This window comes from Nicotiana tabacum, chromosome 19 (assembly GCF_000715075.1).
Source record: "Nicotiana tabacum cultivar K326 chromosome 19, ASM71507v2, whole genome shotgun sequence".
Lineage (NCBI taxonomy): Eukaryota > Viridiplantae > Streptophyta > Magnoliopsida > Solanales > Solanaceae > Nicotiana > Nicotiana tabacum.
The window spans coordinates 100,291,098-100,315,340 of record NC_134098.1 but is presented as its reverse complement, the minus strand read 5'-3'; the positions used below and the strand labels follow the sequence as shown (position 1 = coordinate 100,315,340).

The 24,243-nt window shown below is 36.4% G+C and overlaps 1 protein-coding gene across 3 annotated transcripts; it reads right to left on the bottom strand.

Annotated features, from left to right (window-relative positions):
• Window positions 1-1,410: 1,410 nt before the first annotated feature.
• On the bottom strand, window positions 1,411-14,185 carry LOC107776513 (lysophospholipid acyltransferase LPEAT2). Of its 3 annotated transcripts, XR_012702880.1 has the most exons (15): window positions 13,597-14,185; window positions 12,254-12,434; window positions 11,973-12,149; window positions 10,876-11,039; window positions 10,723-10,786; window positions 9,467-9,535; window positions 8,495-8,590; window positions 7,782-7,826; window positions 6,487-6,557; window positions 5,149-5,215; window positions 3,279-3,329; window positions 2,381-2,491; window positions 2,240-2,287; window positions 1,995-2,140; window positions 1,599-1,836 (listed from the first exon to the last, which is right to left on the bottom strand). XR_012702880.1 is itself a non-coding variant. In XM_075238274.1 (14 exons), exons 1-14 carry the CDS (start codon window positions 14,073-14,075, stop codon window positions 1,699-1,701), a joined length of 1,761 nt encoding a protein of 586 aa, XP_075094375.1. In that variant the 5' UTR covers window positions 14,076-14,184; the 3' UTR covers window positions 1,411-1,698. The 3 variants fall into 3 exon arrangements, 2 of the variants coding, with proteins under 2 accessions (XP_075094375.1, XP_016451915.1); XM_075238274.1 differs by lacking the exon at window positions 1,995-2,140 and having other exon boundaries at window positions 1,411-1,836; window positions 13,597-14,184; XM_016596429.2 differs by lacking the exon at window positions 1,995-2,140 and having other exon boundaries at window positions 1,411-1,836; window positions 11,973-12,032; window positions 13,597-14,183.
• Window positions 14,186-24,243: the final 10,058 nt, after the last annotated feature.

Sequence of the window (24,243 nt, the reverse complement as noted above, 5' to 3'; positions counted from 1 at the left end):
AGTCAATTGACCATCAATCCAGTATCCGCTTCTCTGCTATCTCGGACCAAGAAGAAAATGATCTCCTATGGTTACTTGCAATTTGAAAAAAAAATTATATTTTTATATCTTTTATGTATAAAAATAAAAATCTCTAGAAAAAAACATAAAACTAAAGCCTGCAAATGAAATAGAATAGTAATAAAAGTACTGCGTTTGTATTGGCAACTAAAACTGAAAAGTTGAAGTCATGCTCAAAACTCAAAAGTGGTCCCAAGATCAGACAACCAATTAAACTCCTGTACTAAATCAGGAAAACATGCTCAAAGTAAGTGGACTCCCAAACAGGCCTTAAACTCATGGTGGGGTGGGTTGTGGTGACAGGTGTCGGTACAACAACTTTATTCCCTCTAATGTAAATTAATTGTGGGATGAGTACTATTAATTTAATTATCCTTTATACACTAATAATCCAAAAGTTTATATATTAATTATCTCGAGAGGTACATTCTCTCTCCGGGACTAATTAATTGTATTGGTAGACTAAAATTAGGTGAGTATTTAGGTAATATAATTACTTTTAAAGGATATGAATATATTCCTTGATGTGTATCTTTTTTGGAAACTTATGGCGTTTAATTGTTTATATGCACAAATTGGCCCCTATATTATTCTACTAGTCTAATTGACTAGTAAAAACTTCTGAAAAACTATTTCTATTACTTCAATCTCTATATTTCCTGTCAAGTGAATTAAAAACTATTTCTATTACATCAGATGTAAAGTTTCTTTTTTCTTTCTAGGCGAACCCTGATATGAATTGGTATTCCTTGTTATAGCTAGGTGAGTAAAAGGAAGGATGATTTGTCTTTTCTCCTTGCTTACTTCCTTATTGATGTTATTATGAGTTCCCCTTCTTTTTAAACTAAGTATATGAAAAATGAAATTTTCAAAGTGATAATGCACTTTGTTCTTGAATTATACAACATTCACGAAATTAGGTTAAACATCATCAAGAAAAGGCAGGTCAAAATATTTTGAGAAAATTGCATATTCGTATTGATAGTCATGGCTGATCAAAATGGTGTAATGACTTTTTATACAGCAAAACCAAGTTATATAGTGTATTAAATTGTATAATAACTCGAGAAGAGACCACTTTACAACTTTTATCCTTTTCCCCTGAATTCCTTTTTATTTTTGGATATAAAAGTTGGAAAGTTTGATCCATATTTTTTACATTTATTTTTTGGCTAAAATACAATTAGTTTTGACCGATCACCAATTTTGTATTTTGCCCTAAATTTTTCTCCCAAGCTTTATTCCAATCGAATATTCCACATTGCCCAAATTAACTATTTTATATGCTGGAATGTGAGAAATACTTGGTTTAATTTGAGGAATGTTGAGAATATAACAATGGGTGTAGAATTTGAAAGGAAAGTGTGTCAGGGTAAAATAGAAACCTCGGGAACAAGAGGGTTGAAAGTTTTGAGTAACGTTTACAAATTAATAGAAGTCACCGAACCTAGATTTTACTTTCACCTCTAGGCCTCAGAGCTCCATTCAAATGGCATATTAACACCCAAGCCATGTTTGTAAGGATAAATACACTAATCTAAGCAACAAAATTTCTGAGATATATTAGTTGTTCACAACACTGGTATTGATGGTGCATATGTCCATCAATTTAGATCACTTCTCCATACTAGAGACCAGCTATGGGCAAGTTTGTTGCAATACACAAGGTGAGAATAGGGCAATCAACAAAGGGTATCTTCTTAAACAGGCGATCAAATCGGCCTTGCTGATCTTCCCGTCGTGATCTGTATCAAACAAGGTGAAGAGTCCATGGATCTGCGATGGTCAAGATAGAAAAACTTAAATAAGATGTATAGCAATAAGAAAAACCATAACAATTTTAGTATCCTTGAACCTAATTTCTAGAAAAATTATCTGTATTATTTAAGCAAAGTAATCCACTCTTTTTTCCGGTCAGAAAGTAATCCACTCACTCAAGCAATTGACAAGCCAATTGATGAGTCTCTACCTCAGTTCTTCATGTACAGCGTGCTATCTTTATACATTTCTTACAGGTTAAACAAACCCCTCGTTTTTACAAAGTGATAACACTTATCAGAGCGGTAAAACTTGAATTGACCTAGTTTACAAGCAAAAATAGTACAGTTACATATCGAGTCCACGCAACAATGTATGTGTGGCCTGAGAGTTTCCCAAGACTAGCCAAAAAACAACTCACCTCATTGCTACTCAAACCAGGAAGTGATAGCATAAGAGAATACCTAAACTGCAAAAGCACATGGAAGTTATAGGGACAAGTCATATCTGCAGTTGGTTGATAACAAGAGCTATCAGACAAAAAGAATGAAAGTGATCATACCTCTTGTTCCAGAATGTAGTTCTTCCCACCGTCGTCACATGCAGTAAAAGCTGATTCACAGGCTTGATGAAACAATGGCTGCTTCAAGATATGAGCTGAACCAACCAAAAACTGAAGGCAACAAACAGATCAATCATGAATTCTACATCTGTAATTTCATTCATAAAACAAAATCATTCCCCGACTCCCACCCAACCCCCTTGCCAAAACCATAGTGGCATACATCAAAGCGTACCTATTTAGTCAAAATGACTATCACAGGAAAAGCGACGAAAGCTTTCAAGCCTAAATGGAAATTTCTTTTCAATAACGTTTTTAAAACGAGTCCTCGAATTGCAACATATGATTCACAAAAATAAAATAAAAAGGAATTCCATTATCAACAAAGAGAGAAGCTCTTACTATTTTTATTTATTTTAAGATAAAGAGTTCCAGACATCTCACCCCTCTTTTATCATCATACTTTAATCCTGGATATCAAATTATAATTTTCAAAAAGTAAAATATGAAGGTCGTCAATGATGCAAAGATCCCTATAAAATTAATGAATGTCATTTGACATATATCATTAGCCATATGGGATTCAATGATGTCCTCATTATTCTCTGTCAGCTTTTCAATTGACGACGATGGATTACAAAATAAAATTATTTCAAGTTTAGTCTTGAATATCTTCAGAGATTAGATCTTTTTTTTCCTTGATAAATGTCGACTAGGCACTGCCAACATTTGAATGGGATGAAAAGATAATTCAATTATGTTTGCAATGTATAAATCCCAATATCTATGAGAAAACAAAAAATGTACATCAGATTATAGGCTCATAAATCTGAATCTAGTTCCTAAAACAAGTAAGCAGATAACTTGATTTCAGAAGCAATTGGTGAAGAAAGAGCACCTGCTTGAATGTTATTTTACCGCTCTTCTGCATATCAATGAAGCCAAATATCTGCAATACAAGAAAGAATAGCTCGGGGAGATAAAGCAAGTTATTATACTTTTTATAAGTATATTCTTTAACAAAATAGACTTCTTTTAAAGCAAATTATTATACTTCACCAACAAAAATTGACCTCACAGACATCTTAAACTTCCTATTACCTAGTGGTAACTGATATGATTTTCAGAAAAAATTATCTTCACTCTTATGTGTCATTTGGTAGAAAGATTGATATCCTGAGAATCCTAGGTATATAGGATGGTGATGAAGTGATCATTTGTAGAATTGCACTTAGATTCTCATGTTTGATATGTCAAATTGATCATGATTGTTAAAGTATGCAGACCTTGTCATCTAAAAGTTTAATCTACTAGCGATAATACACTTTTAATTACGTCATCAGTACAGCCCCTCACGTGCCTAATTCTTTTATCTGAGCCAAGCACGCGGATATTATTCTAAAGAAAGGTGGCTGTCAAACTCGAACTCGAAACTTCTATTTGCTCTGATACATTAAAGTGAACTGCCTAATCAAATAGTTTAAGTTATTAGAGAGAATACACTTTATTTCCTTAATTATGTCTTGAACACAATGGAATCTTATTATTAAACCAGTCCAACACTATTTTTAGCTCCACAACACCCTTGACACAAATTTCGTGTGAAAACATTTATAAGAGATTTTCTCAACCATCGATTACCCAACTACAAGTAGGACCTCCCTTCATCAACTCCACATTTTACCAGACGAGATTAGGGGACATGCAGCCACAAAAAGAAAATATTGAAGGGAGAATCTACTCCTTGAGAATGAAGACTAGGGAGGAGAGGAACATGCTTGTTGTGAGAGCAAGAGGGAGGGTGCAGCCACAAACAGACATGCCTTGTTGGTTGGTGAGAGCAAGAGGGAGGGAACAGCGAATTGATTGCAGCAAATTTCTACTTCTTTCCTTTTCTTTGCCAGAGGATTTTTTTTTACTATATGCACGGTCAAAAGAAGTTGGAGAAGAAGACAAGCGAAGTAGAGCCAGCAGCAATGAGGAACACTGGAAGTGGTGGATGGCAGTGGAAGAGGGGGTGAGGATAGGAAAACCAGATTTGCGTTTTTAGTAAAAGTATTCCCTCTCTACATCACACAATTCAACATGGTATCAAGTAAGCAAAGATCCTAGTACTTGGGTCTCACCGCCACCCATCAGCTGTCCACATGCTTTGCAAGAATAGACATAGACTTGCACATGAAAAACGTGCCGCATACCTAAGATAAAAATAAATATGCGTGATCCCTCTCCAACAATTTAAGCTTTTTGATTAGGCGGTGCACATATTTTGACAATAGTGGAAATTGACCCTTTTATATTAAGTTTGACGGTCAAAGTGGTCTATCAGGATCTAACCCCATGAGATTTTAATTCAGAATAACAATCTTCCTCCAACCTGCAACCTGATGATATAATCCTACCTCAGCTAACATGGCATTCATAAGTTTAGTCCAGTCCTTAGCATTCAAAATCCTACCACCCTGTTTTAAATTTTTTTTTTTTATAAGATTACCACCCTGTTTATAAAGTTAAAAGACAAAAAAGTAACAAGTAGAGTAGACATTAGCTGAAGAAATGACGGAAAACACACAATGCAGTGAGAAAAGACATTGACAAGCCCAAGAAAGTAACTCCTAAAAGGTAAAGAATTAGGTTACCAATGAAAGAAGTAACAACCATAATTATCAGGGAAACAGATGCAAGAGACTGAATGATGAAAGCCCTAACAAGAGAACAAATGCTCAAAATTCTGAACTACGCCAATCGGAACTAATATATTTTTTTACCTTTTCAGAAAGAGTACAGGATTTCAGTCTTAAAACCCTGAGGAAGTCATGAATCTCGACCTGTCCCCTGCAGAAACAATGGATATTACTGCAAGTACAATTTACAATTAAAAAATTCCATGAAAGCAAAACTACAAATCCCAAAAATCTAGTCAGGATAGGAGAAAAAATGTGATACATCAATATACAAGAAAAGAACAATTTTCAAATTTTCTCTTGAAACCACATAAAGAAGGAAGGAGGGTGTAATGACATCCCAACAAAACACCCGTATAACATGAGAATGGGAGAAACTCACACAATAAATAGAGATTGTGAGAAGAGAATTACATTTAAACATAGTCATCTAACAAGAAAAACCAACTAAATTGAGCAAAGAGATGCAGACATGTGACTTAAATCAGTTCACGAACAAACAAAAAAGAAAAGGCTGGATCACACAAAGAGCCATGAGGAGCACAAACAAGTCCGAACATGTTAACCTTCATTTTATAAAGTCGGGAAAAGTATATCCAAAATGGATGGTACTTTTTGAGTAATTAATCGTTATATACGATCAGCGTGAATAGAACAGAGAATAAAGGACGACGATCTAAATTTCACTAAGTTTGTACCAGAGAACACATAACAGCTAAAGTTATTGGTCAACAAAATACATGTGTACATACAACCAGCTTCTTTGCTACCAGGCCAGTACCCAGATATTTTATCCAGCTTGAAGTCCCTTGTGTGATATGAAGACATGTATTTTGTTATAATCTACAGCTAATGATAGCTTTGACAACCCCCCCCCCCAAATATGAAATCCAGCATTTCCAATAGCTTTAATTTTACCAGAGCCATCATACTGTCAATCTCTGCATTTTAATATATTTGGATATTACATGAGTTTTTTGTGTGGATATTACGTGTTATAATGTATTAAAAAGTTAAATGCCAAAAACTAGATCTAGAAAGTTATCACTTCACGTGCTCTCGTGTTTAAAAAAGCCTATAAAGCCTTGTGAGGACTGACACAGTGTGGCCCACCTATGCACTCCTGATTGAAAGCCATAATAGTTAAGGACAAGTTTTACCCCTTATTATTGTTATTTCTCTTCCACTTAATTACCGAAAGTCCACAACCTCAACTCGTGTCAAATTCCTTGACAAATAATTCATAATAACCAATCAGCATCGGACAGAAAGGGGGCACTGTTTGCAACAGAAAGTCCATGCCCTTCCCATAAGCCAAAACGACATACCTGGTGTCTGGGTTCATTGAAAGGAAAATATCCAGAAAATCTACAGTCTCCAAAGAGCTCAAATGAAATGCTTGAAACAAGAAAAATGACATACTTGGAGTCTGGGTTCATTGAAAGGAAAACATCCAGAAACTCTACAGCCTCCAAAGAGCTCAAATGAAATGCCTAAAAACAAGAAAATGAGAAGGATCATATATCTTTTCAATTATCATGTTCAGTCCACATTTTGGAAAAAGACATTGCTACAAAGGCACAAAAATCTGCATACAATTAGGTTATAATATGCTTCAAATATCTTAATAAGCCACTGAATAATTTTGTCAGTCAGTAGAAATTTTGGACTGCTTCTTCAGAAAAATGGTAGTTCATTCATGGGAAGAATACCTTTTTTTCCTGTGTGTTAATTCAACAATAGAGTACATAATTACACAATTTTATTGTATTTGCAAGCCATGGTTGTATGAAATCGAGAAAGGCTAACCAATTATTTCTTGAGTCAGATCTTTTTACCAATTACTACACAGGTAATATTAGCTTGATGACAACAAATGTCTGGGATACTATGATGTTCTCTGTTTTGTATGCACACAAAAGTCAACTCTATTTCCAAAGTTCTCTCTACATCACTCAGATCCCTTGTTCTACCGTTCCCCAACATCAATCTGTATCAACAATCAACATTACATCACTCCACAGCGAAGATGCAATTATCCTCAAGAAATTAAGAAAATATCAATACAAATATATCTCTTATGTAGAGAAACCAAAGAACTTCATAATGGGCAAATGCTAAATTAGCAGGTCCAAATGTAGTAAACCTAAATACAAAAACTAGACCCGCTCAGACCCAAAGCAATAGCATTTTGTTTAGTAAATGTTCTCATTGGCAGCAAAAAGGGGAAAATCCCAGTATAGAAAATGTATACAATACTATTGTTCTCCATAAAAGTCATCCAATACCTATATCAATCGCAATCCTCTCTGTACTCTAAGAGTATATAAAAAAACAGTGGAGTATTCTCCATTTGAGCTACTGCTCACTGAACTTCCTCGTAGTATCCGAAGCAACGACAGAAAAGTACCAACGGAGTCTACTTTAAACTTAGGGGGTAAAAGTAAAAGTTATATTTGAGCACTAAAACAAATATAAGGGGCAATGAGGCTAAAAGTTTTGCAGTTTAGAAAATGACAATGGTACTTGTCCATGCCAAGTTTTGCCTCACAATTAACTGATAAACACATCAACAAGACAACAACAACAACAATCCAGTAAAATCCCAAAGTGGGAAACTGATAAACACATCATGTCTCAAAATTGTCATACTCTAAGCAAATAGCTAAGAAAGATGAATTTGCTTTTCTCAGGGGAAGTAAAGAAAGTCAACTCACCGCTTCAACTGCTGCCATCTCAACCAAATAGAGAGAGGGATTTTCCTGGAAACCGATAAAAAGACATTACTCCAGAGTGATACATTCAACAGAAATCCTTGTACAAGAAAACTAGAAATCAAATTTGATTAACAAGTAGAAAGTATTCATCATTTCCTCAGCAAGAAAACTGATTAAAACATATAAAACTCCAAGGGGTTGCACCTATGCTGAATGATTCAACATTGAACACCGGCATGAGAAAGAAGCAGCCGTTTTTTAGACTGAACTTAAAACTTTTTCTCCACCGTCAAATATGAAATTCCTTGTCAAAATGGGATTAAAATTAAGGCAGTCCACGAGAATTTCCAAATGCAGGGAAAATTGGCACGCTTCCAGGCCATAAGTCTCATAGTGTTGACAGTAACCCAGAAAATAAAAATGTTATTATTATATCAAGATTGCACATTTGGAGGTAAATATACAGCAACTAGGACCAGATATTTAGCAGATTGGCAACATGTGGAGTACTATAAGCGGCACTGCATGCATCAATGTCTATTTGCTGACAGTGTAATAGCATATGAGGTTTATATTAGTCTCAGATAAGCTATATGTGCTCTTTAGGAAGAGCACATATACCTGAGGAGGAGGAGGAAGAAAATCAAATTGATACATCAATACAAGCAATTTGAATGTGATTTAGTTAGCAAATCTCGAAAAGAACCATATACCTGATTGCACTCCAACGCCTTAGCAAGAAGCAGTACGTCGCCATAAGAATGAGATGTTTGTACAACGTTGAGGGCAGTTGAAACAGCATGGCCAGTCTGTATTGATAAAAAAATTTAAGGATCAAGCTTCCGTAAATAGGATGTATAAAGGAGATAGCTGATTAGACAAGCTCACACATTTAGTAACATTTGATTACACATGTTATCAACAAAATGACATTCAACTGCACAAGCACACAAAATTTGTTCTTTTGTTTGTGTGCGTGTGTCAAGTCACTACAAGAGTCTCAAATACAACAAACGTAATTTATTCATCACTAAAATCACAACCACACTACAGAAGCTGCAAGGAGAAAATTTAGATGAAGTTGGCCTTGTAACTGTAAAAATAAGTCACCCAACTTCAACAAGCATTGTCTCTTGTCCCAAGTCACCCCCCAACTCCATAAGAACGATGCCGGTGTGTTCTTTTTTTTCGACAGTGTGGAAGGAAAGAAAAAGAAGACTACTCCAGACTAGTGAGAGGGACATGAACAGCTTGTAAAGAGATTTTGTATATCATTGTTTTTGTGTAATGAGAACATTCCTACTTGTATATATGATTGGAACAACTTGTGGGCTACATGTGGTTATAGGGGCGAAGCTATGTAGGCCACTCCTTATTCATTGTACATATTTTTGCCACCATCTTGGTGTAGCATTCATCGACTTTAAAAGGCTAACGAAGGATCCATGTAACATAACAAATGGCACAAATCTATGTCATATCATGAATTCTGCAGCAATTTACCGGGCAGGATTTCTATAATGGAAAGCACAAGCACGTGAAATAAAAGAAGCTGGAAAAAAAACTGAATACTCCATATTTTTGCATTCAAGAAGTTTTTATATGCAACAACACATACAACACGTGAAAAATAAAATCTTGTCCAGTCAGCACAAGAGTAAGTTCTGTTGTTAGAATCGACTCACCCTTTGAGCAAACCGTACAGCATTTTCTTTCTGATTCTCATGAGGTGAAACAACAGGAAGGTACTCAACCTGCACATTACTAAACAAAGTGAGATAATTGTTTCAACAGTAATATCCGCACTAGTAAAAGAAAATGGCAAGTATTTCCAAGGATAATAAATCATATATGTCACCAAATACCTTCCCCAGCCCAATAGTGACCAACTATACACAGGAAGCAAAAAAGATGGAAAGGAAAATTAAAAGGCTAATGAGAAAAGCCATGGCCAAATTTTGTGTGCAAGTTAATTTCATTACTAGATTATGTAATTATGTTTTAGAGAAAAGAGAATAAAACATGAAATTATCCACAGTTGCCAAAATATACTAAGCATATGAAGCCAGAATAGTAATTGAAGCAAAACTCCAAAAGTTTTAGGGGAGTGGAAGTTTGATGGAATCCCAAAGTTTTAGAAGTTAAGACTTCCAGAGTTCACTGGTAGAACATATTTTGTGAATATATTTGTAATTTTAAAGAATACATTACCACAGTTTTGCCTCTCTACCTCTACAGGTAGGGGTAAGGTCTGCGTACACACTACCCTCCCCAGACCCCACTTGTGGGACTATACTGGGTATGTTGTTGTTGTTGTTGTATTAGCACAGTTTAAATAAGAGAAAGTATGAAACAAACACACTATTGAAAGCACATAATAACATGATCCCCAGTAAAAAATTTAACAACTAATGAATCTAAAACAAACAAGAACATAATGTAAAATATTTAAAGCTACTGAACCCAAGCAGATAGGCCTACAACACAACTGGAGAAAACAGCGGCAGGTTTCTAAATTAAGCATAATGAAGATAAGTTTTTTCTATCAGATATAGATCTGAATAAAGATAAAAACACATCTAAGACAATCTAAAAATATCAGTGTACCAAAGTCAAGCAACATTCAACAGATTACTCCACAAATTTCAAAAGACCTGAAGAATAGCCATAGTTTCCATGAAAAGCTAAATATTGGCAGTCATATACCATCATATTGATAAATCAATCTGCTAACAAACTGAGCCCAAAAGGAACGCATATACATGTAAAAGAGCACAGACTTTCAGATGGGAAAGGAGCAGAGCTCTAGACATATGACTCGTAGTAGAAAAGCAGATAATAGATTTGAAACTTGACATTGGAGGGGCAGTCACACATCGAAGAGTGCATATACGTCCATGAACACTTAGTCACTTCTTTTCTTAATGCAAGTCATACATACCTCCATGAAATTGTGGAACTGTGTGAACATTCTAAACATCAGCATTCCTAGGGAAACATTCCCCCTGCACGACAATGAAATCCCACATGAGGGCAACAATAAATAAAACAAATGTATCAGCCCCAAAGAACCTGCTGAGAAGGAAGAGTATACCATGATTGATCAAAGTGAACGTGGGGATAACGCACAATAACAGGCTGGATAGGATAGCCTGGGATAAATGCACCAAGTTGAAAGGAAATAATAGCTCTTCCATTGGTTGTAGTCCCTTCAGGAAATAAAAGCACTCGGGGAAATTGATTGCACGAAGCCTTTCTCTGTTTTCAGATCCTTGAAAGCATATTTCTGTATCAAATAGCTATATTGCTAAACACTTTATATTTATACATTCTAGAAAAGAATGTAATCTACTTACTAATTGTGGACCGAGCTGTTCATTAATTCTAATTCTCTTATGCCTAGCGGAGTACAAAGTAAAACTTTTGTATATATTCTGCATATACATGTGGCACCAAATACTCCCCATGAAGGGAGTGTAATAGATGGTTGCTAAAGGGAAAAATACTTCTTCAGACCTTATTTAGCTGATTAAGAGAGTACATGAACTTCATAAAATTCCGGAGATATAAATTTTGCTAACATTGCTTTTCTTTTAATGGTACCTTCTCATGTGTCAGCTTTACTCTAAATAAATATTTACTTCATATCAAATGAATAATAGTAACATAAGTCATTACCCCGATGGCAATCAGGAGACATAAGAGAAATGGGTAGATTATTAATATACTAATAGGAAGTTTAAGGCTTTAGAAATAGCAAAATGCTTGTTGATGAAAAGGATCAAGAGTCTCTTATGGACCACACACATTAATTTCCCGATCTTCTATAATTCTTTGCACTTGTTGGCAAGCAGTTGAACAAGCAAAATGTGCTTGAAAACTACCCCCAGACTTCAACTGAACTGCATCTATATCTATCTGGAGTATAGAGCTCAACCTAGATCCCTAGACATGAAATTAAAAGAGCAAGCTTTGCCTGGGATGGCTCAAAACATTTCATGTGCTCCAGGGCAAACTTCAACAACATATCTTGAAAACATATATACAACTATGAATAAGTGATCATGGGCCTACATGTAAGAAGTAGATTTAAATAACCTCAGAATGATATGCACTAACATAATAGCCAAAAAATGTTTATCATCCAAGTACCAATAGAAAAACAAGAGACCAAAGACAGATACTATTTACCTTTATTTCACCAACAGCATGCTTCCTTGAAGTGGGAGAGAATCTATTAACATATATCACCTGCAAAAAGGGAGAAGGCATAAGCAACTTTAATGTCTTAATTACAGATATATGTACCAGGCATTCTGAGGCAGAATAAACTGGATTCCAGAATTCGAAGCTAGAATCAAATGAAGTCTGCCAAGAAATGACAAAACATAAATTATACGTACTAGCACCAATATGCTAATAAGTACTAAGTAGACATAAAATTTGAGACAATGTTGTTGTGTGCCCATTACCTGCATAGCTCTGATAATAGTTCCGACGAAAGGCATGGAATCATGGGACTCAGAAGCAACAATGGTAGGAAACAACTCATAGAAAAAGAAGATAGGGTCTATGTAGGAGACATGATTAGATACAACAACCGGAGCTATCTCCCTTGGCGCAGGTTTTCCTTTTCGCCTTATCCATTGGTACCTGGAACAGTAAATAAGAAAGGAGAAAAGGAACAAAAAAAAAGATATTTTGTCAGACACAGTTGTTGGAAAGCAAATCTAATAAAACAAATTCCTTGAACTCTGACAGCAGCTTACATACTAATATGACTACGACATGACCTCTTTTAACATGGAATGACCTATTTTGTTTTGACAGCACAAAATGCCTGACTTTCAATTTGCAAGTTACTGTCCACATAAAATTCACAATTAATGGCATGCTCTATACCCCTCTTATATACAAGATGAAACCATTAATCTCGTAAATCCATATCCACCAAATATTGCTACAAGATACAAAGGAAAAATAGAAAAATTTCAATACATGGAAAAGGAATAATAGTAGGATTTGTAAGGGTATATTTAACAACTAAAAAGAAAATATTTGTACCGGTAAAGCTTATATAATAGCGTGAACTAAGCTTATATAATAGCGTGAACTAGGCCAGAGGTCTTCCTTAATAACGTAATTAAGCCACTAAATTTCCCAAGAGCTCCAACACCCCAAGCTACTTAGTAAACAGGTTTTTATCCACTCCGTGAGTCACCCCATCCACCTCTTCATAGAGAAAAGAACTCTACTAGAAAAAGAAAAAAAAAAAAAAAAATCTCAAACTTACTGTGGCTGTTGCTTAATTTAATCACTCTCCTGCTAGATGAATTAGTTTCCAATACAGGTGTGTGTAAGTATCCAATGAAAGTACATCTAGCTATTTTTGAAGGATCCACATGAAATACTCAAACTCAAATCACACCCGTCCTCAACGGGTGTGTCAAGGGCTCAATGCATATCAAGGGTCGATGCAACAAATGAAAGTTCAATGCAATATATGTACTACCAACATGAAACAAAAAAGAGAGGTGAAGTTAACCTAATAGCACCTCTCTTTGAGAAAAAAGGCGTATAAATTATTATTTCACTTTTAAACACAAGTAACCAAAAAATAAATAAATCTCCTTCACCCTTTCACAAGAAACCAACAAGATCACTGTCTATCTTGCTAAAGAAGCAATCTGTACCAACACAAACTCAAGAAATCCTACTCCTTTAATTAAACAAAAGTACTACTAATATTCTTTGACTGGCCAAATTTGCAAACAAATGGTTGAAAGCCAAAAAAGGTCGTTGTTTGAATAAATACCCAAAAGAGAAGAGGATGGTTCTGGCACTAAACCGGGTAACACACATCAATCTGGACCTCCATTTAGGCATAGGATTTTGTTTATCTTTCCACCCGTGCAAAGCAACACGTGTCGCCACGTAACCGACCATCAAAGAGAACCCAAAAAGCACCAACCTCACCAAAGCAAGTGGCAAACACACGACAATCTTGAACCATTCATAGACCCCTTCGATTCTAGGTGTATTGTTCCTAAACGGGTCAACGGTGGTGGATCGAGGCATGTCGAACCGTTTCGCTCCAAGAAACGCATATGGATTATCATCCACCTCCGAAATATGAGTAACCAATTGATGATCATCGCCGTTGGGTAGCTGGTGGACCCCATCGTCGTCGTCAACGGTAAGGATCACGTGCGGCTCAGGCGCGTGATCGTGATCGGAATCTGAGAGGTGGGTGGAGGAATGTAAGAGAGGAGCGGATACAGTGTGGTCCGACATTACCGGGAAACGATTGCCGGTGGCCGGAAGCGGAGAGTATAGAGAGAGAAAGTGTAATGGAGAGTGAAAAGGTGAGAGGGAAAAACACTCTCTCCGACAAAATAACGATTTTCTGTGGCTATTAATATTTCTTTTTTATTGGAAACCTATCAGACAAAAAGTTACGCGACAAAGTCGGACAGATGGGTAATTTCATTTCTTTGTTTGGATTTTACGGTGGATAAGATAGAAAGTATTCCTTTATTTTTAATTTTCATTGATTGGGTTATAGAATTAGGTTTGATATGAAACGTTTAACCTTCAAAATGTAACTTTTTCGATGCAAATCTCAATTTATCAAACCTTAAAATGGATGAGACAGTGCCGTTAGTTAATGGCACAGTTTGTTCTATATTTTAATTTAGAAACTTAGGTAATATCTGTCTTTTGATTAATTACAAATATGTAATTATAGAGTGGTTTTCCAAGACAAATCCAATTCTTTTGACCACAAATTATTTTTCATAGAAAACAATATATCTTGTGAAATTGCTCGACCCAATTCGTTAAAAGAGTGAATAGGCAAGTATACTATTACAGCACATGTAACGATCCAATCGGTCATTTTGACTTTTAGAACTCCGTTACTTAAATAAAACTTTCTGTATGTACTTTAATTGATTTATGACTTGTGGGAATAGTTGGTTCGAGATTTGGAAGTGTTTGAGTTGAAATCGGAACACTTGGTTCCTTAAGTTGGCTTTAAAAGCCCAAGTTTGACTTTGGTCAACATTTTGAGCAAACAGACTCGGATCAGCATTTTGACAGATTCGGTGGGTCCGTATCGTGATTTGAGACTTGGACGTATGCCCGGAATCAAATTATGCGGTCCCTAACCCAAGATATGGAATTTTGATGAAAAATTAAAATGTTTAAGTTCAAATAGTGACCGGATGTCTAATTATGTGAAAACGACCCCGGAATAGAATTTTGATGATTCCAACAGCTCCGTATGGTGATTTTGGACTTAGGAGCGTGTTCATAATTTTATTTGGAAGTTCGTAGTTAAATTAGGCTTAAAATGGCTAAAAACAAGAATTTAAGTTTGGAAGTTTGACCGAGGAGTTCACTTTTTGATACCGGAGTAGGAATCCAGTTTCAAAAAATTTTATAGCTCCGTTATATCATTTATGACTTGTGTGTAAAATTTAAGGTCAATCGAAGTTGATTTGATAGGTTTTGACATCAAATGTACAAGTTGGAAATTTTAAGTTTCATTAATCTTGAATGGGAGCATAATTCATGGTTTTAGCATCGTTTTATGTGATTTGAGTTTCAAATAAGTTCATATGATGCTTTAGGACTTGTTGGTATATTTGGTTGAGGTCCCGAGGGTCTCGGGTGAGTTTCGGATGGTTAACGGATCAAAAGTTGGACTTAAAATAGCTGCTGCAATTTTTTTTTTCCTTTCTGCTTGAAATTCTGGCCCAAAATCGAGGCCCAAAATCGAGCTCCCAAGATCGAGGCTGAGGATCGAGGCTGAGGATCGAGGCCGAGGATCGAGGGCTGCCTAGGTAGAATTATAAAAGAGGGCATTCGTCCTATTCGCCATTTTTAACAAATTGGAGTTTGAGCAGAGGTGATTTTTGATAGATTTTCAAGGAAAAGACATTGGGGTAAGTGATTCTAACTTGGATTTGATCTACAAACATAAATATATCATTGTTTTCACCATTTAATTAGTGTTTTGAGATTCAGATTTGGAAAATTTTAGAAATCTCATAGAAACGAATTTTTGAGATTTCGGTATCGATTCGGAGTCAGATTTGAGTGAAACTGGTATGGTTGGACTCGTAATTGAATGGGTTATCAGATTTCATAACTTTTACCGGATTCCGAGATGTGGGTCCCACGGACGAATTTTTAATTAATTTCGGGATTTTTCTTTAAAATGTAGTGTTTTCTTATAGAATTGATTCATATAATTTTTAGTGATTGTATCAAATTATTTTGGCTAGATTCGAGCCAGACAGAGTTGGATAATCGTGGAAAAGGCCTTATAGTGGATTAAATTGGAGCAAGACGAGGTAAGTCTCTTGTCTAATCTTGTGAGGGAAAAATTATCCCATAGGAATTAAATTGAATAATTATTGCTAATTGCGGGGCTACGTACGCACGAGGTGACGAGAGTCCGTGCGTAGCTACTATTAATGCTAAAGTCCGGGTAGTTTAAGACTCAAAGCATGAATTACTTGTGTAAATTGTATTCTTTGTTTAATTTATATATATATATATATATATATATATATATATATATATATATATATATATATATATATATATATATATATGTGTGTGTGTGTGTGTGTGTGTGTGTGTGTGTGTGTGTGTGTGTGTGTGTGTGTGTGTGTGTGTGTATCAAAGGATGGAAACCTTATATGCTTGATTTTCTGTTTAAATTAATTAATTGTTAAAAAAAAACTGTTCTTCCTCCCGAATACATCTTATAATAAATATACTCTCCTTCCGGAGGCACATAAGAAAATGTCCTCCTTTCTTGTAGAGCGGGCCGAACGCCTCGGTAGGATAGATGTATCTATGGATCGTGTCGCGCGTCCCTCGGCAGTGTACACGAAACTCTGGATCGGGCCGTACGACCTCGGCAGAAATCGTACTTAATAATAATAATAATTACACGATACTTGGACAGTTTATTACAACTTGTAAAGCTATTTGATAAATTGGAAATTTATTGAAATTGAATTGCAACTTGTAAAGCTATTTGATAAACTAGAATTTTTATTGAAATTGAAGGATTTAATTAATAGATTAGAAATTATTTGAATTGAAGGAATTTAATTAATATATTGAGAATTATTGGAATTGAAGGAATTTAATTACTTCTGCTGGTTCAATACATTATTGTTAATTATGTGAATCACGTTGATATAAATATTTCTATTTTTATGATTATTTAATATTATTGACCCACAGTGAGTGTCATAGTCGGTCATCTCGTCTCTACCTCTTCGAGCTTATGCTTCATACTTACTGGGTACACGTTATTTTCGTACTCATACTGCACTTGTTGTACATTTTATTGTGCAGGTACATATACGTATAGCGGCCTTGTGGGCGCAGAGGTGTGGTTAATAATTGTGGGGACATATGTGAGCTGCATTCTATATTACGATCCGCAGCTAACAGAATCTTCTTCAGAGTTATTATATTTTCCTGTCTAATTTGTATTCTAGACAGATGTTGTATTTTATTTTAATTCCCTAGTAAATGCTCATGCATTTGTGACATCGGATTTTGAGAATGGTTGTGAATTGTTTAGAAATTTAGCTGCAAAAATATTTATCATTTACTATATGAGTTTTATCTCTACAATTTTATTAAAGAAAATTTTATTTCAAAAATACAAAAATGGGTAATTAAGTTAATTGATTATGGTTGGCTTGCCTGACAGTGGTATCCGGTGCCATCACGATTTTTTTGGATTTTGGGTCGTGACAACATGGTATCAGAGCACTAGGTTCACGTAGGTCTCACGAGTCATGAGCAAGTCTAGTAGAGTCTTGCGAATCGGTACGGAGACGTCTGTGCTTATCTTCGAGAGGCTATAGGGCTGTTAGGAATACTTCCCTTTTTGATTCCTCACCGTGCGATTCGATTCCTTTGAGGCTTGTGCCTGCATTTTCTTCCTATTCAATCTTATGCGACGTAAAGCGCTTGTTATAAATTGGAGATCGGGGAAATTTTTTAATGCTACTACAGATGTAGTACATGATGCTTCTCCATGTGAAATTAATTGGGCTATTGCCGTCGCTTTTGCGAAAGGCCGCTCTGTCATTTCAAATTAAGTATCAGTACTACCTAAGGTTTTGAGATTTGGCATTGATCGTTATGATGATTCGTGCGTTGTTATCGCACAATGTTTATGAAATGGTAAAATGCATGTCTATGTGTCAAGGCAGTAAACGACTTGAAAGAAGGTTTTCCTTAGTACATGATTCAGAGGTTCCATGTTTTATTTCCAGCAGAGAAAAAAAAAGTAATCGGGCTATGAATATTCAGGTCTAGGGTTGATAGAGTAACGAAGCCTGATATTTTCGAGCGTGGTAGAGTTCTCAATTTTGATGTGGTGTCATCGCCTTGTAAAATGCGTTAAGATTCCGGTTTTATGGTTTTCTTCAACTCGCATTCACGACGGGGTGTTAGGAATTGGTATAGGGGAAGCAGTCGTTAGAGATCACGGTGTGCAGTGATTCAGGATCGAAGCAGCGTTTCGAGTATTGATGTCTCGAGAAGGATGATTGTCAGAAAGGTTTAAAGTTGGTAACGAGCTATTGGTTCAAGTGCTACAAAGATGGATTTTGAGTTAAGGCAACAACTGGGCAACGAAGGATGAGGAAGGACATGTGGAAGGTGCCTTGTGGTGGTTAGGTTCCGAAAAGGCCAAGTGTAAGAAAACAGAAGTCGAGTATTTGCTTAAAGGAGAAGGGTCTGACCAAAGTAGGAGAGTGGTAAAGTAGCATATGGGTTACGTGGTAGGATGATTATACGTCTTGAGGAAATGTTTGAGTGATTTGGGATGTAGAATGGATAGTGACTAGGTCTACGGACTTAAGTTGTAATATCAGCCGCTACATTGAGGAAGATTGGATACAACAGGAGGGAGTTGCTTGATATGAAGAAGGATACAACATGACTTTGGATTGGAATGTATTGTCGCACCTTTAGCTGATGTCCACGAGGAGTGAACGGACTGATGTAGCTGGTGAATGAGCTTGGACTCAGGATGATCTATTGATTTTGTAGTAATTACACCAAGTGTAGCGACGTTGGAATATATCAGCATGTAATTTTCACATGTGGGTTATCTCCTGTAAACACGTTAGCGGTCGCGTGGTGTTGACGAAGCTTCTGCAAAGAATTCTACTGGCTACCCGGTAAGAGATTTAATATGTAAATGTGGCTAGTGGTTCGGAGTGTCTATTAAAGGTTAATAGAAAGATTTCAAAAAAGAAAGAAATAAATAAATAAATAAATTGGAGAGTTGCGTGTGCAGGATCATGTCAACGATGAAGAAAGAATCTCGGTGGATTCCGAAATTTTGTAATTTGTAGCTTCAAGCTAAGTGGGAGAGCCACACTGTCTTTGATTGGATTGCGTAGTGTCAACTTGTGCGGTTTCTGGTTATCGGTGTATTGGTGGGTCATTACGACTAAGGAAAGAAAACATCGGTGGTAATTTGAGCAAAGGATTTGGGGAATGTGTGTCATATTTGGCCTTATCAATTCATATTCAGGTTGGTGGGAAGACTCAGAGTTTATGCTTCGTGTAGATATAATACACATGGAAAGCGAGCCAGTCGGGTGTTTCCTTGAGAAAGTGTCCATGTGCTAGCGGGGCCTTGGAGTTGATCATGTATGGGAACAAGTCAGATCAAGTTACTCTCAATAACAGTCCTAGTGGATTCAAAAAATTAAGTGTGGTGTCTAAGAATCTCGAGTCTATAGTATGGTTGAGTATCGAGCTTTTGCAGCAGATTATGAAACGGGGGATGGAGTACTCTGCGTTATCTTCAGGTTGTGGTGTAGCATTAGAGAAACGGAAGAAAATAATTTTGGATTCATAAAAGAAATATTAGAATGGGTGTACCAGTTAAAGATGTAAAAAGTGCGCACAGGAAGGGATATGAGATAATTAGTGAGTTTTGAAATAGCGTGGTCTCGTGAAATAAGGTCACTTGGGATGAGTGCGGATTTGAGTTCGTGATGTAATGAATGGAACTATTATTATTTCTAAGGCAAGTTGAGAGTAAATTGAGAAAAGACGGATCGGATAACAATGGTTGAATCGACATGATGGTGGCAATGATCAGTTCCTTCAGCGCATTGAATTATGCATGTGAATTGTGGCGGTACGTGCTGAGGCTTGACGGCCGCCGTAATTGATTTTATTTGGAGGAATTCAAGTATTATGACATGTTATGTGTGGAGGGATCCCAGAAGAGTTATGGTGGTTTAGACCACTACTTGAGGCCGATATTTTCTACGGATATGGGAATTCAGTCACGTGTTGCAAGGGTTCTCTTGAAATAAGTTAAGAAGAAGGTTTCTATATGATGAAGTATTTACCCTATTAGTGGTTCGAGAGTTATGATGGAATTCGTGTATTCCTGCGTATTGGCGTGGTTAAGTGCACTAAGTAGCATGAGATTCAAAAGTTGAGGATTTAAGATTTCGGTTCGGTGTTGACAAGGATGTCATGAGCTCGGATGAGCAGGAAAGGGATTTAGATGTTTAAAGTAAAATGGTATTGTTTTTGGCATCATCTAAGGTCGATGTCGGGTGTAAGAGACCTTGTGTATTGATTTGTGGATTCTTGATATGCTTTACAATATTAGTGTAACCGGTAGCATGGATGTGTAGACTTGTTACCTGGTGCGAAAGGTCGTGGGAGCGTGTCTCACGGAAAGATTGTGTAAGAGTGACATGTAGTCACTTGATTGAGTGAAGATTGAAACCAAGTATAAAGACTGTGGTAATATCGCCTGTTTAAGAATTTATGCCTGGATGGTGCTCAGTTCATTTGGTTGTGGACTGTGGAAGTTTGTTCCGATTATGATGACTATTCTTGTGTGTTATGGGAAAAAGGGTATTATGGATCCTTGAAAGGTTATTAGCCTAGTACGGTGCGATCAGAATCGGCTTGAGGTATGTGGATGGATTTAAATATGAATACGGGCTCTATATCAGGCCGAATGTGTTCATTTCAGCATAAAATCTCCCTATGGAGAAGTATTCGGACATTGGATGTCATTTCGTCGTCGGTTATTTCATGTAATACTATATTGTGCCGTGTGAGTTATGAAACAGTTTGATCAATTTCTTATGTGATGACGTTCCGTGTAGCGATGGTGTTATATGAGCAGGATGGCTCTCGAGATTCAGATCATATATCGCACCTTAGTTGTGATTGAGTTTTGTAGCGTATGGCGCCGTCGGTCCTTCCAGGGATGATATTATGCACTGAGCGTGCTTGTGTTCGATATTCGGATATTTTGTAGTAATGAGCATTCTAGCTCGGTAAGTATTTTCTTATAGATTCTTATTTGTGCGTATCGGGTGGCACGCCGCCACAGGTATGTTGTTTGGATCGAGTTGCACGCCGCAACAGTATCATGTGTAGATCGGATTGCACGCCGCAACAGTGTGATGTTGAGTACATTCCCCTATATTCTATTTTGTGTGTTTGTGTCCCATTTTCTGAGGAAGGCTCATGACACCTTTTCAGTTGTCTAATTAGTCACGTGGGGTTAGTAATTCTTTCCAGAGTTCATTTTTCTTATGTATCGCAATCAAGTTCGTAGCTTATTAGCTCATTATGGCGTCATATGAGGCTTTTTGATCGCGTCTGAGGTAGTTTATTGCCTGAGCAGCTTATACTTAGTGAGACGAGATTATTGGATTCGGGATCAGTGCGATCGGATTATATAAAGTGTAATAAAGAGCAAATACCATTATTTGGTTATAATGAGACAATGGTTTTTGTCAGAAGGAGAAACTCAATAATTATTGACTCGGCAGTTGGTTATGAATTTCTACACATTTCTTCCATCGTGGAAGCATTTCAAGAGTTGAAGCAGGACTTATATGTATTGTGAGGTGTGTTGTGAACATCAGATTCGTGGAATTTTGGCTATTGTTATTGGAGGATGTTATTATAGTCATGTGAATGATGCTGTGCATGGTCTAAATTCAACAAAGGTATGCAATCCTGTACTGGTGCATCGTGTAGTGATTGATACGATATTCATAGGTTGGAAACATGCATGGTGGAGAATTCTGGATGTTAGAATTGGGCTCTAAGACTTATTTGCCTAAATAAAGAGGAGAATTTTTAGATTGGCTCGAGTTAATGTGCTCAACTGGATGTGGTAGCATGGGTAGGTACACGAGGTGTTAAATAATGATTTTGGATAACTCCGGAACACTCCTTAGCACGTTCGAGGACGAACGTATATTTAAGTGGGAGAGAATGTAACGACCCAATCGGTTATTTTGACTTTTAGAACCCCGTTACCCTAAATAAAACTTTCCGTATATGCTTTAATTGATTTATGACTTGTGGGAATGGTTGGTTCGGGATTTGGAAGTGTTTGGGTTGAAATCGGAACACTTTGTTCCTTAAGTTGGCTTTAAAAGGCCAAGTTTGACTTTGGTCAACATTTTGAGCAAACAGACTCGGATCAGTATTTTGACAGTTTCGGCGGGTCCTTATCGTGATTTGGGACTTGGGCGTATGCCCGGAATCAAATTCCGTGGTCTCTAGCCCGAGATATAGAATTTTGATGAAAAATAAAAATATTTAAGTTCAAATAGTGACCGGATGTCTAATTATATGAAAACGACTCTGGAATAGAATTTTGATGATTCCAACAGCTCTGTATGGTGATTTTGGACTTAGGAGCGTGTTCGAAATTTTATTTGGAAGCCCGTAGTTAAATTAGGCTTGAAATGGCTAAAAACAAGAATTTAAGTTTGGAAGTTTGACCAAGGAGTTGACTTTTTGATACCGGAGTCGGAATCCAGTTCCGAAAATTTTTATAACTCTGTTATGTCATTTATGACTTGTGTGTAAAATTTGAGGTCAATCGTAGTTGATTTGACAGGTTTCGACATCGAATGTAGAAGTTGGAAAATTTAAGTTTCATTAAACTTGAATGAGAGCATAATTCATAGTTTTAGCGCCGTTTTATGTGATTTGAGGTTTCAAATAAGTTCGTATGATGCTTTAGGACTTGTTGGTATGTTTGGTTGAGGTCCCGAGGGTCTCGGGTGAGTTTCTGATGATTAATGAATCAACAATTGGACTTAAAACAGCTGCTGTAATTTTTTTTCCTTTCTGCTGGAAATTCTGGCCCAAAATCGAGGCCCAAGATCGAACTCCCAAGATCGAGGCCGAGGATCGAGGTTAAGGATCGAGGCTCAGGATCGAGGTTGTGGATCGAGGCTGTTGATCGAGGGCTGTTTGGGTAGAATTATAAAAGAGGGCATTCGTCCTATTCGCCATTTTTAACAAATTGGAGTTTGAGCAGAGACGATTTTTGAAAGATTTTCAAGGAAAAGACATTGGGGTAAGTGATTCTAACTTGAATTTGGTCTACAAACATAAATATATCATTGTTTTCACCATTTAATTAGTGTTTTGAGATTGAGATTTGATTTTTTTTAGAAATCTCATAGAAATGAATTTTTGAGATTTCGGTATCGATTCGGAGTCAGATTTGAGTGAAACTGGTATGGTTGGACTCGTAATTGAATGGGTTGTCGGATTTTATAACTTTCGCCGGATTCCAAGATGTGGGCCCCACAAACGAATTTTTAATTAATTTTGAATTTTTTCTTTAAAATGTAGTATTTTCTTATAGAATTTATTCCTATAATTTTTAGTGATTGTATCGAATTATTTTGGCTAGATTCGAGCTAGATAGAGTTGGATAATCGTGGAAAAGGCCTTATAGTGGATTAAATTGGAGCAAGACGAGGTAAGTGTCTTGTTTAATCTTGTGAGGGGAAAATTACCCCATAGGGATTAAATTGAATAATTATTGCTAATTGCGGGGTTACGTACGCACAAGGTGACGAGAGTCCGTGCGCAGCTACTATTAATGCTAAAATCCGGGTAGTTTAGGACTCAAAGCATGAATTACTTGTGTAAATTGTATTTTTTGTTTAATTTTTTTAATATATATATATATATATTCCGTACGCAGCTACTATTAATGCTAAAGTCCGGGTAGTTTAGGACTCAAAGCATGAATTACTTGTGTAAATTATATTCTTTGTTTAATATATATATATATATATATATATATATATATATATGTGTGTGTGTGTGTGTGTGTGTGTGTGTGTGTGTGTGTGTATATTGTAAATTTTCATATAAAGATATCAAAGGATGGAAACCTTATATGCTTGATTTTCTGTTTTAATTAATTAATTGTTAAAAAAAATTATTCTTCCTCCCGAATACATCTTATAATAAATATACTCTCCTTCCGGAGGCACATAAGAAAATGTCCTCCTTTCTTGTGGAGTGGGCCGAACGCCTCGGCACGGTAGATGCATGTATGGATCGTGCCGCACGTCCCTCGGCAGTGTACACGAAACTCTGG